The sequence below is a fragment of the Neoarius graeffei genome, chromosome 11, assembly GCF_027579695.1.
Source record: "Neoarius graeffei isolate fNeoGra1 chromosome 11, fNeoGra1.pri, whole genome shotgun sequence".
Lineage (NCBI taxonomy): Eukaryota > Metazoa > Chordata > Actinopteri > Siluriformes > Ariidae > Neoarius > Neoarius graeffei.
In genome coordinates this window covers 74,462,259-74,480,983 of record NC_083579.1, presented here as the reverse complement: position 1 = coordinate 74,480,983, position 18,725 = coordinate 74,462,259, and the positions used below count along the sequence as shown (strand labels likewise).

The 18,725-nt window shown below is 43.1% G+C and overlaps 1 protein-coding gene across 3 annotated transcripts in view; it reads right to left on the bottom strand.

Moving 5' to 3' along the window:
- Positions 1-18,725, bottom strand: part of daam2 (dishevelled associated activator of morphogenesis 2) — a 300,252-nt gene that overhangs the window by 73,098 nt on the left and 208,429 nt on the right. For all 3 annotated transcript variants that reach the window (XM_060934710.1, XM_060934712.1, XM_060934711.1), the window contains exons 7-12: positions 12,449-12,559; positions 12,224-12,327; positions 12,045-12,111; positions 11,795-11,912; positions 8,087-8,225; positions 2,643-2,701 (exon numbers count right to left, since the gene is read on the bottom strand). In XM_060934710.1, coding sequence (XP_060790693.1) covers positions 2,643-2,701; positions 8,087-8,225; positions 11,795-11,912; positions 12,045-12,111; positions 12,224-12,327; positions 12,449-12,559 — 598 coding nt within the window. The remainder of the gene's footprint in view (positions 1-2,642; positions 2,702-8,086; positions 8,226-11,794; positions 11,913-12,044; positions 12,112-12,223; positions 12,328-12,448; positions 12,560-18,725) is intronic.

The following is an 18,725-nucleotide window of genomic DNA, read 5'->3' as shown; positions in this document are numbered from 1 at the left end:
ATCTGCGTATTACCGTCATATAACAAGGCCTTTTACCAAGCTTCAAGAAATTCGTCCAAAAATTGAGAGAGTTGATTTCAGAAAGCAAGCACACTTTGATGAAATTGCCAAAGTTTGTTAATTATCAAGGGCTGTAACTCTGGTAAAATTTGCCCAAATTAAACGAAATTTCAATATGCGTATAATGGTCAGATAACAAAGCCTCTTGCCAAGTTTCATGAAATTCCTCCAACAATAGTGAGAGGAGTTGATTTCAGAAGGAAAACACACTCACGAAACTGTCAAAGTATAATTTTTTTAATCAAGAGCTGTAACTCTGGTAAAATGTGACTGAATTTAACGAAAGTGCAATCTGCGTATTACCGACATAAAGAATCCTGTCAAGTTTTGTGAAATTCCTCCAAAAATTGTGAGAGGAGTTGATTTCAGAAGGTGAGTACCCTTCCCAGAATGGACACTGCCACGACATAATCCCCGTTCGGCCAGCGGGGGATGAAAATTGTGAAAGAAGTTGATTTCAGAAAGCAAGCACACCTTGATGAAATTGCCAAAGTACAAGTTTATTAATAATCGAGGGCATAACTCTGGGAAAATTTGCCCAAATTAAACAAAATTTCAATCTGCGTATAACCGTCATATAACAAAGAATCCTTTTGCCAAGTTTGGTGAAATTCCGCCACAAATTGTGAGAGGAGTTGATTTCAGAAGAACGTACACCCTCATGAAATTGTCAAAGTACAAGTTATTTAATCAAGGGTCAAAACTCTGGGAAAATTTTCACAAACGAAATTAAATCGCAATCTGCGTATTACCGTCATATAACAATGCCTTTTACCAAGCTTCGAGAAATTCGTCCAACAATTGAGAGTTGATTTCAGAAAGCAAGCACACTTTGATGAAATTGCCAAAGTCTGTTAATTATCAAGGGCTGTAACTCTGGTAAAATTTGCCCAAATTAAACGAAATTTCAATATGCGTATAATGGTCATATAACAAAGCCTCTTGCCAAGTTTCATGAAATTCCTCCAACAATAGTGAGAGGAGTTGACTTCAGAAGGAAAACACACTCACGAAATTGTCAAAGTATAATTTTTTTTAATCAAGAGCTGTAACTCTGGTAAAATGTGACTGAATTTAACGAAATTGCAATCTGCGTATTACCGACATAAAACAAAGAATCCTGCCAAGTTTTGTGAAATTCCTCCAAAAATTGTGACAGGAGTTGATTTCAGAAGGCGAGCACCCTTACCGGGACGGACGGATGGATGGAAATCACCACGACATAATCCCCGTTTGGGCCTTTCGAAGTTACTAAAAAGCAACGAAGTCCTCTGTCGTAAAGAATTTCCCATGCCAGAATCTTTACAAGTTACAGCTTTACCTCTAACTGTTACAAGACTGACACAGGACACTCTTTTCAAATATGTTAAATAAACTCCTGACGGAAAAGTTCACCAGAATCAAATCATCAACTTTCACCTGATTTTTTTTTTTTTTTTTAGACCCATTTATGTGCAGGGTCTAAACACAAGTCCTTGTGTTAGCTGTTACTATAGAAACACGTTCATATAAACCTGTGAAGTGAATTACAGACAGAGCAGCTGGTATAGAAAATGGTTTACCCTCTGACCAAACAGATTTGAGAATTCAGCAACGATGTGGTATAAAGAAGAAGTTATTATAAAGAGACAAGTTGTCATCAGATTCAATCTGATTCTAAATGAATGCAAGTGTGTTCACAGTCGTATTAAAAAAAAAAATTCATAAACAAAATGGATTGTAAGGCAAAAAATACACACGTTGGTTGATTTATTAGGTGCATCCATGTCATCCATTAATAGAACGGAACCACCAGTGATACTAAAATGGACAGACTGGGTTGGTACAAGCTAGGTGTATTTAATAAAATGGCAACTTGGTGTACACTATGTGCGCACTACAGGTGACGACTATTACTACTAGAACTGGTACAACTATGGGAAGCCATGGTCTAAAAGGTTAGAAAAGCAGCTTTGGGACCAAAAGGTTGCCAGTTCGATTCCCTGAACCAGCAGGAAGTGCCCTTGAGCGAGGCAACTAACCTCCAAGTGATCCCCAGGCTGCTCTGGGTATGTTGTATGTTGCTCTGGGTAAGAGCGTCTGCTAAATGCCTGTAATTTAATATACTACTCAAAGTCAGTAAAAGGTTACACGCTTTTCCTAATTTACCCGTTCTTTATTACTTATATTTTCTGTTTTGTCAAAAGGAAGTTTAATGAAAAAAAACTGAATATAGAGTAGAGTATTCAAAAACTTTATACTAGAAGTGTGATTCAGTATTTATTTCTTGCACAGTTTTTTATTACGCGCCCCCCCCACCCCCTTCCCCTTCCCTCCAGCTTGTGCTGTTGTATTTTAACTTGTACCGCATTGTTATGGAGTGACTTCTGGCACAAGAATTTCCCTTGGGATTAATAATGTTTTATATTATCTCATCTTATGTAAAACAGGAATATTAGCGGAATATTCATTTTCAATAGTCATGTAAACAGCATGGTAGGAATATTGTCGTTTTCCAAATAAGGGCAAAAAACTGGAATATCTCGTGCATGTAAACACAGTGACTGATATAAAGGCCGTGTCGTCTTTGTGTACTCTGTTACCTTTCCTGAATTTCTCGGCCTGATCCCGCCACTGTTTCACCTCGTTTTCATTAACGAGCCTGCCAGCAAAGAGAGAAGAAGAAGAAAGAAAAAAATAAATAAATAAAAATCAGCCTGTTCTGCTCAAACTCCACATATTTCAGTAGAATTTTTTTTCTCGGTTCTTTACTTCACTTACCTTCACCATCATTAATTAATGAACTCAAAACTCAATTGTGTTATTGTTGTGTACTGTAAAGGCAACTGTTAAAGGAGAACTGAAGGCAAATTTTTTTATCATCAAAATTATATTTCTCATTTTATTAAATATCGGAATGCATTTTTGATCGATATTTTGTCGCTGCTATAGCGAGTTATGAGTGTTTGAAATATGCTCTGTAATATATCAGTCCATATGTGGCAGATCATGGAATCCAGGGACACACGTCTGCCCGGGGGCATTTTGAGTTATTGACAGATTCAGAAAGTACAGTTTCTAAGCTTTCCAATGATGCCTTCCATGTGGAGATCTGACAATATTTGAAGAATGTGTGGCCTTTTGAAAGTGTATACTTCTTAAAACAGAAAAGGGAGAAAATCGCCCTCAAAGTTTTCCATCTCAGCTACTCTGGGTGTAGGGCGGGCACATAATGGTGCTCATTTGCATGACATTAAGGAAAGCCCTACCCCCTACTAGCTAGCACGATGCTACTTTCATGTAAACAAAGATCACCACGTCAATTTTCCTTCCATGCAAAGTATGCCCAACACAATTATGAAGTGCAAAAATAAGTCCTAAAGTATACTTTAACGTTTTGTGGTTGAAAAATTACTCACACCGTAAGAAAGAAAGATAGCACGATTATGACACAACTAACACAACACTAGTTTCATGTAAAGCCTCGGTCACAGCCGGCCATACAGTACGCGCTCCTACGGCCGGTCTACATGCAAAAAACGCAAGAAACGCACGGAGAGCGCGCATGAAACGCACGAGAGCGCGTGCGTGACGTGCTGATTTTCGAGCCGCAGACCGGCCGCAGAGGTTCTTTGTCATGTCAAACAAACTCTACGGGCGCTTACGTTTTTTTCAGGTTGCAAGACAAACTTACGGCCAACGCGCGTCTTTTTCCACGAAAAAAAAAAAAAAAAAACCGCAGCGATTTGGGAAACGCCAAAAATCACACGGCCAAAAAAATCGTACGTCCGGTTGTGACCTAGGCTTAACCAAACCACAACACTCTCCGTTACATGCAAAAATAACCACACAGCCTTAGATTAATAAACTCACCCCATCAGAAAGAGAAACGGCGCCTTGCACACACCAATGCCTCCGATGGAATGTAATCCTAGAACGGTCCGTGTATCATCCGATCATTCAAGTATTCCATTCAATCTGGAAAACGAGGTTGCGTTTTTTTTTTGCTAGAAATGGTTATCTCCGATGTAAATACCGTGTGTCTGTTTGCTTCGCGGTTTTCAGCTCCTCTGCGCTCTGTTTAGTAACTCATTCCATAGTGAAATCACACGCCTGTATGCAGCTTAAGTAGCCACGAGCTCAGCTCGTATCATACAGCTGATTCGCGAAAAAAAAAAAAAAAAGACTTAAATCATCATGTGAATGGCCCATATGGTAATTTACCCACACCCCCCAGCAGGCTACAGTCCTGACAAAAACGAGACAATTTGCAACAAAAAATGTATGCTTTTCCAACAAAACGATCTATTATCTGAAATACTGATTGCATTCTTCAAGATCTCAACTTGCACATGATGGAAAAAACAAAAATCACAAATTTCGAAAAAAATGCTTCTTTTGCAATTATCTCGGATTCGTTTCAGCCGACATGCGTCCCTGGATTCGGTGAGGGGTCACATATGTCAAAGCAATGGCTGTAAACGAGATTCGTTGAGACCTGTGCGAGACATCGTAGGACGGAAGTAAAACGTACAGCGGAAATCCAAGCGACCAACATCTGCCAACGTTGTCAAAAGACGCACGCGCCCTCTTTCGAATGCTGACGTAATCAAGCCAGAAGCTTTGTTTGTTTTGATAATCAGGAAAGTTTGAAAAAAGTAGGCAGTAATCGTCATTTAAACTCGTTTTTGTGCAATACTTCATTTGGAAAACAGTTTTCAAAATGGCGGCGCTGACACCTGGCTGACACTTCACGTTTCGAAGTCTTGCACAAGTCTCGTGAAGATCGCGCGGATAAGCGACGCCTGCCGTGGACCAAACGAACTAAACTCAACACGGCTAAAAACCGAATAGGCCGATAAGTATAATATTTAATTGCAATTAGTTGCCAATACGAGTCACGATATAAGGTGACTAAAACCGAAAACGTAATTGAATAACACGTTAATTAAGAAATGAAGCAAGTTCAAAAATGACTTCAGTTCTCCTTTAATGTACAAGGTCAAGGATATTTTATAGGCTGAATTGTATCAAACATGGAGTTATTTCCATTTAAGCCCATTATTACATGAACAGACACAGTTAGGTTGAGTTTAAAATACATATTTAATAAAAATGTCCATAGCCATTTAATGACTAACAGGTTCTCACACATTTATCATGAAGTATCAACACTGGGTGTTGACTTTTGTATGTAAGAGTCATTAAATAGTTATGTATCTCGACAGAAGGTTTTAGTTCAACATAAGATTAGGGTTATGAGACCTTCTGGAGGGGGGGAAAAAAAAAAAAGCTTAAAATGAAACACCTGGAAGAGCGCTGCTTTCCGTAGCTGAGGAGAACACAAAGAAAGTGAAACAAGAGAATTACAATCAACTTCTGGAAGTACGCGGGTATAGAAAAAAGAAAACAATAACGCTCAATGTTCGTAAATTATTATTTTTTTAAATAGCGTTGTTTCTTTCCTAACATGCTAACATTGACGCTACTGATTTCGCGCTGAACTGCTATTTATTTGAAACAACTTCTACCCTTCAAAAACTGAACAAACTGTTAAACACAAAAGGGCAAAATGAAAAGCTTCCAGCCAACACCAAGTAAAAAAACAAAAACATTCTCTATTTTTGCTGCTAAAAAAAAAAAAACATGCCTATTAGTGAAAGCAGAAGATCCTTCTGGGCTTTATGGTGCCATTTTAGTGAATAGGTTTGGTGTTGTTAATGTTTGTACTGGAAAGAACTGCACTATAGTGTAAAAATTAGATAAACACAGTCCAGTAGGAGCTGGCAGAGAGCCGAATGCACAGGCGAGCTTCTCTTCTAAAGCGTTTTCCAATCTCGCCTTCGCGCTGGAGACTAAACACATTAATCACAGACTTTGGCTTGCCTTTGCTAATGATGATGGAGAATGGAAGTGTGTGAACGCTGGCTATTTGGCCTGAATACACAGCGACTGAAAAGGGCAAAGACAAGTAAAAGAGGGATGATAGGAAGATGGACAGAAAGAAGTGGAAAATAATGACAATGCAAAATCTGGACAGAGGAAGGAAATGGGATCTACTATAATTTAACAGATAGGAGGGAAAATGAGACTGGGAGAGAAGACGGAGATACTTCAGAAAAAAGCCAAGACAAACAAAATGAGGTGAAAGACGCGTATAATCGCAGAGAGAGGGAGAAAAAGTACCCGATTTATTTTGGTTGGTGTTATTAATTAATGCTGACTGGTGAACTGCTGATTGGTGATCTATACACACTAGCTTTACTTAAAATTGTAGAATCAGGTTTTTTTTTGGAGTGTTTCTATTGCTCTCAATAAAGGTTGGTGTGTGTGTGTGTGTGTGTGTGTGTGTGTGTGTTAATTAAATTCAAGTTATAGATTTCAGGCCTATACTACAATGTTGTTACTCACATCATCCTCAATTCTTCAACAGTATACTCTAAAAGGCTTTAGAGGAAATCAGTGTGCATTACAAAAATGCTCTCTCTCTCTCTCTATCCATCCATCTTTCCCTCTGTCCCTCCCTCTCTTTCTCAGTGTCTCCCTCTGTCTGTCCCTCTCTCCCAGTCTCTCCTTGTTTCAGTCTGTCCCTCGCTCCCCCTTTCTGTCCGCCTGTCCCTCGCTCCCCCTTTCTGTCCGCCTGTCCCTCGCTCCCCCTTTCTGTCCGCCTGTCCCTCGCTCCCCCTTTCTGTCCGCCTGTCCCTCGCTCCCCCTTTCTGTCCGCCTGTCCCTCGCTCCCCCTTTCTGTCCGCCTGTCCCTCGCTCCCCCTTTCTGTCCGCCTGTCCCTCGCTCCCCCTTTCTGTCCGCCTGTCCCTCGCTCCCCCTTTCTGTCCGCCTGTCCCTCGCTCCCCCTTTCTGTCCGCCTGTCCCTCGCTCCCCCTTTCTGTCCGCCTGTCCCTCGCTCCCCCTTTCTGTCCGCCTGTCCCTCGCTCCCCCTTTCTGTCCGCCTGTCCCTCGCTCCCCCTTTCTGTCCGCCTGTCCCTCGCTCCCCCTTTCTGTCCGCCTGTCCCTCGCTCCCCCTTTCTGTCCGCCTGTCCCTCGCTCCCCCTTTCTGTCCGCCTGTCCCTCGCTCCCCCTTTCTGTCCGCCTGTCCCTCGCTCCCCCTTTCTGTCCGCCTGTCCCTCGCTCCCCCTTTCTGTCCGCCTGTCCCTCGCTCCCCCTTTCTGTCCGCCTGTCCCTCGCTCCCCCTTTCTGTCCGCCTGTCCCTCGCTCCCCCTTTCTGTCCGCCTGTCCCTCGCTCCCCCTTTCTGTCCGCCTGTCCCTCGCTCCCCCTTTCTGTCCGCCTGTCCCTCGCTCCCCCTTTCTGTCCGCCTGTCCCTCGCTCCCCCTTTCTGTCCGCCTGTCCCTCGCTCCCCCTTTCTGTCCGCCTGTCCCTCGCTCCCCCTTTCTGTCCGCCTGTCCCTCGCTCCCCCTTTCTGTCCGCCTGTCCCTCGCTCCCCCTTTCTGTCCGCCTGTCCCTCGCTCCCCCTTTCTGTCCGCCTGTCCCTCGCTCCCCCTTTCTGTCCGCCTGTCTCTCGCTCCCCCTTTCTGTCCGCCTGTCTCTCGCTCCCCCTTTCTGTCCGCCTGTCTCTCGCTCCCCCTTTCTGTCCGCCTGTCTCTCTCCCTTTCTGTCCGCCTGTCTCTCTCCCTTTCTGTCCGCCTGTCTCTCTCCCTTTCTGTCCGCCTGTCTCTCTCCCTTTCTGTCCGCCTGTCTCTCTCCCTTTCTGTCCGCCTGTCTCTCTCCCTTTCTGTCCGCCTGTCTCTCTCCCTTTCTGTCCGCCTGTCTCTCTCCCTTTCTGTCCGCCTGTCTCTCTCCCTTTCTGTCCGCCTGGCTGCCTGTCTCTCTGTCTGTCCGTCTGTCTCTGTCCCCCTATATGTCAACCATCAGATGACCTAGTGCCATTTTCCTCATTGTCATGCTCTTCAGTTGAGCTGGAACCTTCTGATCCTGCAGCAGTTGGCACTGCCAGGCTGCGCTCGGATCTGCACTGGAGCTGAAGGTGAACTCCTGACTCCATCATCCCCCCCCCAAAAAAAGGTGAAAGTCACAAAACATGCAGCACTTACATTCTAATTATGTTCTTGACGTTGAAATTGTCCAAAGGAGAAACGTCTGGGTCTTCCCCTTTATCATCCTGCAGAACAATCTGTTGAAGTATTCGGTCTAGAAGCTGCCACTGCTGTACACTGCCCGCTCCACGTTTATCTACGATACAGAAATACTGGCGTTTAATACGGCAAGGGCCAGCAGATACAATGGAGAAACATTACTCACTCACTAAGACGCTGTACTGTAGATACATTTTGTTGGTGTTTTGGCCCATTTTGTTCTGTTGTCATCATTAATTCTTGCCTACTAGCTGTACTGCATGATCGCCATGAACGAGGATGAAGATACATCCTTCCTCCGAGATACACGAAGCCATAGCATTCTGTGACAGCTGAAGACACTTGTAGGAAAATATCACCACCTCATATGCGTTCACAAAAACCCATAAATAACTCATGTTGCTCTAATCATCATGGCAGCCAGTCAAGGCATCTCTTTGATACCACTTGGGCACCATCTTTTTGGCTTTACGTCATCCAACTAAAACTGAAATACAAGCAGAAATCCCCGAGATGCTTAATACATGTTTTTTTTTTTTTTTTCTTAATTTGCACATCCAACTTATTTAATATTTTTCATGATCAGATTATGATAAAAGCAAATATTAGATTATGAAACCCATTTTTAAAAACTTTATTCTACTGGTAGATCCACTACATGTCGAAAAGTTTGTGGACACCTCACCAACACACCATTATTTGGTTCTTCCCCAAACTGTTGCAACAAAGCTGGAAGCATAAAGTTGTCTAGGATGGCTTTGCATGCTGTAACGTTAGGAGTTCTCGTCACTGGAGCCAAGATGCTCAAACTTGTTCCAGTAGGACAATGCTGCCCCTGTGCACAAAGCGAATCTCATGAAGACATGGTTTGCCAAGGTTGGTGTGGAAGAACTCCAGTGGCCTGCACAAAACCCTGACCTCAGCCCCACTGAACAGGAACACCGCAGCCACTTTCCAAAATCTAGTGGAAGGCCTGTCCGAAAGAGCGGGCGTGGTTATCGCAGGAAAGGGGAGGGGGAACAAATTTGGAATGGGATGTTCTCACACGGTATGGGTATGGTGGTGAAGTGTCCACATACTTTTGGCCAATACAGTTTTTTTCTTCTTTCTTGAAATAACTGCTTAAAATATGCAGAATTATCAACCAACCAAAAAATTTTTTAAAAGCAATAATTTTTTTCCCCGGTTTTTAATTTATAATTTTCGCAGTGTAGGATTGTTATGGAGTACAGTGTCTCACAAAAGTATTCATCCCCCTTGGTGTTTGGTCTGTTTTGTCGCATTACAAGCTGGAATTAAAATGGATTTTTGGAGGGTTAGCACCATTTGATTTACACAACATGCCGACCACTTTAAAAGGTGCAAATAGATTTTTTTTTTTTTAATTGTGACAAACAATAAGATGGAAAAAAACCCAAAAAAACAAAAACCTGGAGCATGCATAGGTATTCACACTCCAAAGTCAATGGTTTTTAGAGCCACCTTTTGCTGCAATTCCAGCTGTAAGTCTCTTGGGGTATGTCTCTATTAGCTTAGCACATCTAGCCACTGGGATTTTTGCCCATTCCTCAAGGCAAAACTGCTCCAACTCCTTCAAGTTAGATGGGTTGCGTTGGTGCACAGCAATCTTCAAGTTATGCCACAGATTCTCAATTGGATTGAGGTCTGGGCTTTGATTAGGCCATTCCAAGACATTTAAATGTTTCCCTTTAAACCACTCCAGTGTAGCTTCAGCAGTATGTTCAGGGTCATTGTCCTGCTGGAACGTGAACCTTTGTTCCAGTCTCAAACCTCTGGCTGACTCAAACTGTCCCTGCAGATGAAAAATAACCCCACAGCATGATGCTGCCACCACCATGCTTCACTGTAGGGATGGTGTTCTCAGGGTGTTGGGTTTGCACCACACATGGCATTTCCCATGATGGCCAAAAAGATCAATTTTAGTCACATTTGACCAGAGAATCTTCTTCCATGTGTCTGGGGAGTCTGCCACATGCGTTGGGTAAACTACAAATGTGTTTTCTTAAGCAATGATTTTTTTCTGGCCACTCTTCCATAAAGCCCCGCCCACTCTGTGCAGTATATGGCTTAAAGTGGCCCTATGGACAGATACTCCCATCTCCACTGTGGATCTTCGCAGCTCCTTCAGTGTTATCGTTGGTGTCTTTGTTGCATCTCTGATTAATGCCCTCCTTGCCCGGTCTATGAGTTTTGGTGGGCGGGGCCTTCTCTTGTCAGGTTTGTATTGGTGCCATAATCTGTCCATTTTGCTAGAATGGATTTAATGGAGCTCCGTGGGATATTCAAAGTCTGGGATATTTTTTATAACCCAACCCTGATCTATACTTCTCCACAACTTTGTCTCTGACCTGTTTGGAGGCTCCTTGGTTTTCATGTTGCTTGCTTAGTCGTGTTGCAGAGTCAGGGTCCTTCCAGAACAGGCTGATTTATACAGACATCATGTGACACTTTGATTGCACACAGGTGGATCTTAATCAACTAATTATGCGAGTTATGAAGTGAATCAGTTGGACCAGCTCTTATTTAGGGGTTTCATATGAAAGGGGGTGAATACCTATGCACACTCCAGATTTCTGTTTTTATCTTAATTATTGTTTGTGTCACAATAAAACAATGTGTGCCTTTAAAGTGGTCGGCATGTTGTATAAATCAAATGGTGCCAACCCTCCAAAAATCCATTTTAATTCCAGCTTATGTGGCAAAACAGGACAAAACACAAAGGGGGATGAATACTTTTGCAAGACACTGTAAATCACAGTGCGTGTCATTTACAAACAATTTGTTTTGTGAGTTCACTGTTGGGGTGGCACGGTGGTGTAGTGGTTAGCGCTGTCGCCTCACAGCAAGAAGGTCCGGGTTCGAGCCCCGGGGCCGGCGAGGGCCTTTCTGTGTGGAGTTTGCATGTTCTCCCCGTGTCCGCGTGGGTTTCCTCCGGGTGCTCCGGTTTCCCCCACAGTCCAAAGACATGCAGGTTAGGTTAACTGGTGACTCTAAATTGAGCGTAGGTGTGAATGTGAGTGTGAATGGCTGTCTGTGTCTATGTGTCAGCCCTGTGATGACCTGGCGACTTGTCCAGGGTGTACCCCGCCTTTCGCCCGTAGTCAGCTGGGATAGACTCCAGCTCGCCTGTGACCCTGTAGAACAGGATAAAGCGGCTAGAGATAATGACATGAGATGAGTTCACTGTTCTTGGGAATTACAATTTTTAATTTAGACATTAAGTGTACACATCTCGGTGGAATAACTTGCCCTAAAGTACCCTCAAAGTACCCTAAACTTTGTCTCAGAGTTTGTATTGTTCACTACAAACAAGTATTACTGCATCATAAAATATAAGAGCCTAACACGTTTCAACAAGCAAATACACGAAGCACAACGCTGGATTAGCAGAGGAACAGAACGGGTACATGTTGCATTGGAAGACGTTCTCAAATTGGACATTCACAGAATCTGGATTTGATTGATAAAAATAAAGGAACAGGCAACTGTTATTGTGTTGTTTAACTGCCAATAAATAAATCTGCATTCAATTCAGAAAAAATATCACGTTCAGTCCGACAAGTTCTGGGTGACTGACTACTACAAACGACTCGTTAGTCCTGGGCTGCTCGAGAAACAAGCCTGCTTTATTTGATGAGCACTCACATGGCATCTGCAGGCAGTGCTGGAGAATAGATAGAAGATGAGGATAGGCATCCGTGTGGCTCAGCTTCTTCTTAATCAGCTCAAACATCTGGCCAGCGCTCTTCGTGTCCACATGCGTCTGGAAGGAAACCCGCCATTCAGTTCCCCAATTAGAGCAAAATTTCAATGAAAATCAGAATGAATTCAACTTTTATTGCTATTACACATGTTCAGCCTGTCAGTTTTGTGTGAACTGCCTAATGAGACTTACGATGTCGAAGCGTTTTGCCAGTTCACTGTCATCTTCATTCCGCACCATCTCGAAAAAGTCCAAATGTCTGAAACGGAGAAAATGGGCAGTGAATTGAATTGTTTCTCTCAATGGCTTGGTGGCAATTGATGCTTATCTTAAAAAATAAATAAAAAAATTTTAAAAAAAGGGGCTCCGACCTGTCGAGAGTTGCGTTCTCGTGACCTCGAAGCTTGTCGATGACTGGCTGGATCCCCAACATTAAGAATTCGTACCTTAGATGAAGACGAAACTCAAGGTTGTCCTGTGCACAAAAGCAAAGCAAGCCCTTCAGTACTGTTCTGACAAACAATGGCACGATTGGGCAAAAAGATCTATTCATATATTAAAACCTTTATCTATTGATGGTTTATTGATCAACTGACCTCTCCAGGTCCTGCATTTAGCACAGCATTGATGAAGGACATGATGGCAGTCTTCAGGTTTACCTCGTCCCTGTAGCGACCTGTGCTCCGGTCCAGCTCATGTAGAAGAGTCTGGAAGGCAGTAATAGAGTCTGAATACGGGATTCCAGCCACTGAAGCTCATCCTGGTGTGCGTTTTATTCAACAGCTTAAACATTGCAACCCAAGTTTTAAAACTAAGTTATGATGGAAAATATGTATTTATTCTATCCACATTCACTGGATATGAGCAACCGCACGCTCTGATTGGCTACTCTACTACTAGGATATCAGCTCATATACCGTGAGTAGAGAAAAACTAAATGGCAGAGCGTGTTGCTGAACCAACCGAGAACGAAATAAAAACTCGACTCGAAAACAAAACCCCCAAAAATTGTTAAAGTATTTTGTTTTTTTTAAAACAGAAATAGCTAAAAGAATATAGGTCCCGCCAGTATCTCCTCAAATTTGGCATCAATCTGAGTGTGTGTGGGGTTTTTTTTTTGGTTAATGAAATCCCCTCACCCCCATATTTATGGCATCTTTCCTGAAAACCAAACACAAAACTGGAGGTTGTCTGTTAAAACTGCCAAAGGGATAAAATCACTATGTTAACTGTACACCAATCAATCCTACTGTTCCACTTTTGACACAATATCAATATCAGCGCTCTGGATAACGGCTTTTATTATAACCCATTTTCACTGGATATGAACAATCGTGTGCTCCGATTGGCTACTCTACTACTAGGATATCAGCTCGTGTACCATGAGTAGAGAAAAACAAAATGGTGGAGCGTGTTGCTGAACCAACCGAGGATGAAATAAAAGTCCACTTGAAAATAAAACCCCAAAAATTGTTGAAGTATTTAAAAAAAAAAAAAAAATGCAAAATAGCTAAAAAGAATATAGGTCCCCCCCACACGAATAGCTCCTGTTCCACACTCCAGCCCAGTTGGTGGCAGTAATGCACTTTTAAGTTGATTTGCCAACTGCCAAAAAACCCTAAAGAACAAGAAAACGCCAAAAAAAAAAAAAAGCTACAAAATATGGAATGAAAGTATTTGATGGCTAGAATGTCCCTTTTAATTTTTCAGGAATTATTATTGTAGCATTTTTCACAAATTGCTCCTGTCATTTCGCCAGTTTGTTTACATTCCAAGCGGAAATTATTTTGTCGAACATTTTGTATAGTTTTAATTTATCGAATTTGCAAAAACTAAAAAAAAAAAAAAAAATGCTCCGTTTCTCAAAATCCAGTGAATGTGGATAGAATAAAAGTTATTTCACTCAATCTTATCGTACATGGCTTATAGTCAACTCGGCACTACGCACCTCGTCAGTCATCAGCGTACGACTCGATTTCGTGAAATGACTGTTATATATTTATTTCCTCTAATAAATAAAAGCAAAAAACACATCAATGGATATTTATTACTTGAAATGAAATAAACATTGCAACTGAATCCATTCATAAAAAAATCCTATTGGTCCATGTTTTAGTCAGATTTACACCACGTTGTTCCAGTTCCAAAATATACTGCACCTTTTGGCCCATATTAAGTTTGATAGCTTGTGTTTTATTTTTTTAATTTGTTTGAAAAGATCATGAAGTTTTTCATCCATAGGCAAAGACGTATTTCAGCGGTCTTTGTGCTCACCAGGCAGTAATCACATGGCACCAAGCTAAGTCAGAGTTACTATCTGGAAGTTTCTGTAATCCATATTAACATTTTCCAAATTAATTATTTAAACCAAGGTTAATATAAAACAGAGAAGAAAACATTTATATTTACCTTTATCTACTTGCGTTTCAACAGCTAGACATTTATTATGTTTAAAAAAAAAATCTTTCATGTTAAAATCGACATACTCTCCAGAAGCGTCAACAGGCCACCGGCACAGAGCCATGTTACCCACTAAAGTCTCACATTACTTGTCCCAAAGTATGACAAAAACACAAGAACAGACAGTGATGACAAATGGCTCTATATACATTTAAGGCTACGTTTACATTAGACCGTATCTGTCTCGTTTTCTTCGCGGATGCACTGTCCGTTTACATTAAACTGCCTGGAAACGGGAATCCGCCAGCGTCCACGTATTCAATCCAGATCGTGTCAGCTCCGGTGCTGTGTAAACATTGAGAATACGCGGATACACTGTGCTGAGCTCTAGCTGGCGTCTCATTGGACAACGTCACTGTGACATCCACCTTCCTGATTCGCTGGCGTTGGTCATGTGACGCGACTGCTGAAAAACGGCGCGGACTTCCGCCTTGTATCACCTTTCATTAAAGAGTATAAAAGTATGAAAATACTGCAAATACTGATGCAAATACTGCCCATTGTGTAGTTATGATTGTCTTTAGGCTTGCCATCCTTCCACTTACAAGTGGTAAGTGATATGCGCTGGGATCACACACACAGCGGCTCAGTCCCGAATCACTGCTCGTGCGCTTCACTCGCGCGCTCTGTGAGCTGCGCAGGGCCGGAGTGCGCACCCTCCAGAGGGCACTCGCTGTTCAGGGCGGAGTGATTTGGAGCGCAGGATGCCTGCGGAGCCGAGCGTATCCGTGTATTAGTATTGCTGTGTGCACGCAAATCGTTTTAAAAACGTTAATCTGATGATCCGCTGATACGGTCTAATGTAAACATGGGCTAAGGCTCATAAAACCTGACCTTTGGAAGTGTGTGTAGCAGTTGGTCTTCACAGCATGTGCCACAGTTAAAATTACAGAGACATACAAAGTATATTTTGATACACTATTGCTGCTTTTCCACTACAAACGCGGCTGAGTCGTGCCGTGCTGAGTTGGGCTGAGTCGAGCTGAGCGGGGCTGTTGGAGTTGCATTTCGACTACAACCGCGCTGAACCGTGCTGGCTGGAAGTGGGTGGACACATTGGGTGGAGTTAGTGAAAGTGGGTGGACGTCACGTGATGTCGTTAAGCGGCGCAAACAGTGACATCAGTGATCTTTTAAGCGGTAGTCTCACAACCCGGAGAGTAAACAATAAACATGGAGGACATGGAGTCGTTAGTGTTGCTGGTCTTGGTGCTGTGGCTTGTTGTCACCGACAACGCCAACAGATACTGGCAAGAGCGTATAGATGAGGCGAGGCGCATAAGGCTCCATAATTCTTCTTCCGGGTTTACGGTGTTTAGAGATCCCAGCGTGCTCGCGGGGCGTGTGTGGGCATGTGAGGACACTCCTCCTCACCAATCAGTGCACAGGGGAGTGTCTGCTCACGCCCCCAGCCTCACTCAGCTCGGTTTGGCTCGCTTCAGCCCCACTCCAAAACCATGCGAGTTTTGGGTGCTAAGCAGGGCTGAAGCGAGCTGAGTCGTGCTGTTTTGAGATAGTCGAAACGCGAGCCGTGTCGGGCTGAAGCGAGCTGAAAAAGGGTAGTGGAAAAGGGCCATATAGCTGCCAAGATGGCTCTAAAAAAAAAAAAAAAAAAAAAACAACAAAAAGAAAAAAAAAACCCTAGCTTTTTAACACTCGCCTTCTTTTTAGTCCAGGTATTTAAACTTAACAATATGCCTTTTTTTTTAAAACACGTACAGTACGAGTATGAGCAAAGTTACACTGTACAACGATCAATAATTTCTAATTTACTGTCATTATAGAGACAAAGATTGAAAATAATATGGAAAAACTCAACTATGTACGTTTGTGTCTCGTATAATCACTTTTCAATGAAGACGGCTTATGAATTGTCACGGGTCTGAGAGTTTGTGGCATTCCTGTGGACTTGTACTCAATATAAAACCCAGCGGAACCTCCTGGGGGGGGGGGGGGGGGGGGGGGGTGCTGCTATGGTTGGTCTTCATCATCGACCAACGGTGCTATGCTAAGACAGCACCACCAGAGTAATAGGGCGAATAACGACAGCATTAAAAATACACCAGTGGTACAAGGTTGTGGATCAAGTTCAGCAGCCTTAGAATTTAATCAAACTGCCAGACCAGTAGCAGTGTTTTCCTCTACCATTATACTGGGGGACCCCCGAACAGGACCCCCCCCCCCCAACACACACACACAGGTCCGGGGGGGAACCACGGACTGCAGGCACTAGGACCACACGGAAAGAGCACCTGCTCAAAAACAGGAGTACATGCAGGCACTAGGACCATGCAGAAAGCTGCCGGTTCCCAGTCTGCTTTGCTCTCCTCTCTTGCGCTCAAAATGGATTCGATTCAAACAATAAACAATAGTTAGCAATGTCAGAACCCCCCAAGCGGCAAAAGATGGAGGACATACGACTTTTTTTTTTAAGAAGCCAAGAAACGTTTATTTGTCAAGCAGACTTGAGTACACTGAAATTTAACCTCTGCATTTAACCCATCGGAAGCAGTGAACACACACACACCCCCAGAGCAGTGGGAAGCTATGCTACAGCGCCCAGGGAGCAGTTGTAGGTAAGGTTCCGCACTCAAGGGCACTTCAGCCCAACCTCAACCCAAGGCTGCCCCATGTTAACCTAACCACGTCTTTGGACTGTGAGGGAAACCAGAGCACCTGGAGGAAACCCACGCAGACACAGGGAGGACATGCAAACTCCACACAGAAAGGCCCCCGTCAGCCACTGGACTTGAACCCAGAACCTTCTTGGTGTGAGGCGACAGTGCTAACCACTACACCGCCAAAAAAAAAAAAAGCGAGTGATGTCTTCAGACACACTCTATATTAAGTTAGCGAACGTTGTTACAAATATTCATAGTGAGATCATGTTGGAATATGATATCACTAAGGTGGGGTTTACATTAGACCGTATCAGCAGATCATCAGATTAACGTTTTTAAAACGATTAACATGCACACAGCAACACCAATACACGATTCGCCTGCACACAGCAACGCCAATACACGGATACGCTCGGCTCCGCAGGCATCCTGCGCTCCAAATCACTCCGCCCTGAACAGCGAGTGCCCTCTGGAGGGTGCGCACTCCGGCCCTGCGCAGCTCACAGAGCGCGCGAGTGAAGCGCACGAGCAGTGATTCGGGACTGAGCCGCTGTGTGTGTGATCCCAGTGCATGTCGGGCATGCGCGTCACTTACCACTTGCAAGTGGAAGGATGGCAAGCCTAAAGACAATCATAACTACACAATGGGCAGTATTTGCATCAGTATTTGCAGTATTTTCATACTTTTATACTCTTTAATGAAAGGTGATACAAGGCGGAAGTCCGCGCCGTTTTTCAGCAGTCGCGTCACATGACCAACGCCAGCGAATCAGGAAGGTGGATGTCACAGTGACGTTGTCCAATGACGACGCCAGCTAGAGCTCAGCACAGCGTATCCGCGTATTCTCAATGTTTACACAGCACCGGATCAGACACGATCTGGATTGAATACGTGGACGCTGGCGGATTCCCGTTTCCCGGCGTTTTAATGTAAACGGACAGTGCATCCGCGAAGAAAACGAGACAGATACGGTCTAATGTAAACTTGGCCTTAGTTAACCCCTTCAAGTTAGCTAGCCATAAAACATTCCTTTTTTTTTTTTTACGTCATTTCAAACAAGCACACAATCAGTCTACTACTGTACTTCTTCACTCAACACATAAATCTAAAGTAGTGACTGGCAGCGGAGAGATGAGTGAAAACATTACAGAAAGAAGAAATAAGCTCTCCGACTTTCTAATTAGAATTATAAATCAATTTGAACTATACATGGTTCATATGCCATTATAATCTCTTAACACTTGTTAAAAGATTTGTCAAAGAAATGTGCAATTGTTTAAAAAAAAAAAAGTAGTAAAATAATTGTTCTGTTTATATATATTAAAAAAAAAAAACCAAGGTGCTATTGTAGAAAATGTTCTAAAATAAATGTGAAGACAAATGACTCCTAGCACCCCACCCCTCAAAAAAAAAAAAAAAGAAAACCCCAAACAAACAAACAAACCCCCCAAAAATGTAAACTTAAGGGAAAAACTGAGCAGTATTCAGAAAACATTAAATGCCTTGATTCGAATGGTCCAGAGGAGCAACTAACATTTAGCTAGCATTAATGATCAGGTTGATGTGGAAGATCTGCTACGGAAGCCGAGCTGGTTCTCGACTCACTGAACTATGCCCAGTTTTACAGGTGTCGATCAGTTCGACTGCAGCATTTTTACCTCGCCCGGGACGGAATCCACCAGGGGGCGAAGTATTGTTTTCGGTCGGGTCTCTGTTTTTCTTTGTAAACGATATTACGGGAAAACGGCTGGATCAATCTTCATGAATCTTTCAGGATAGATGGGCATTGGTC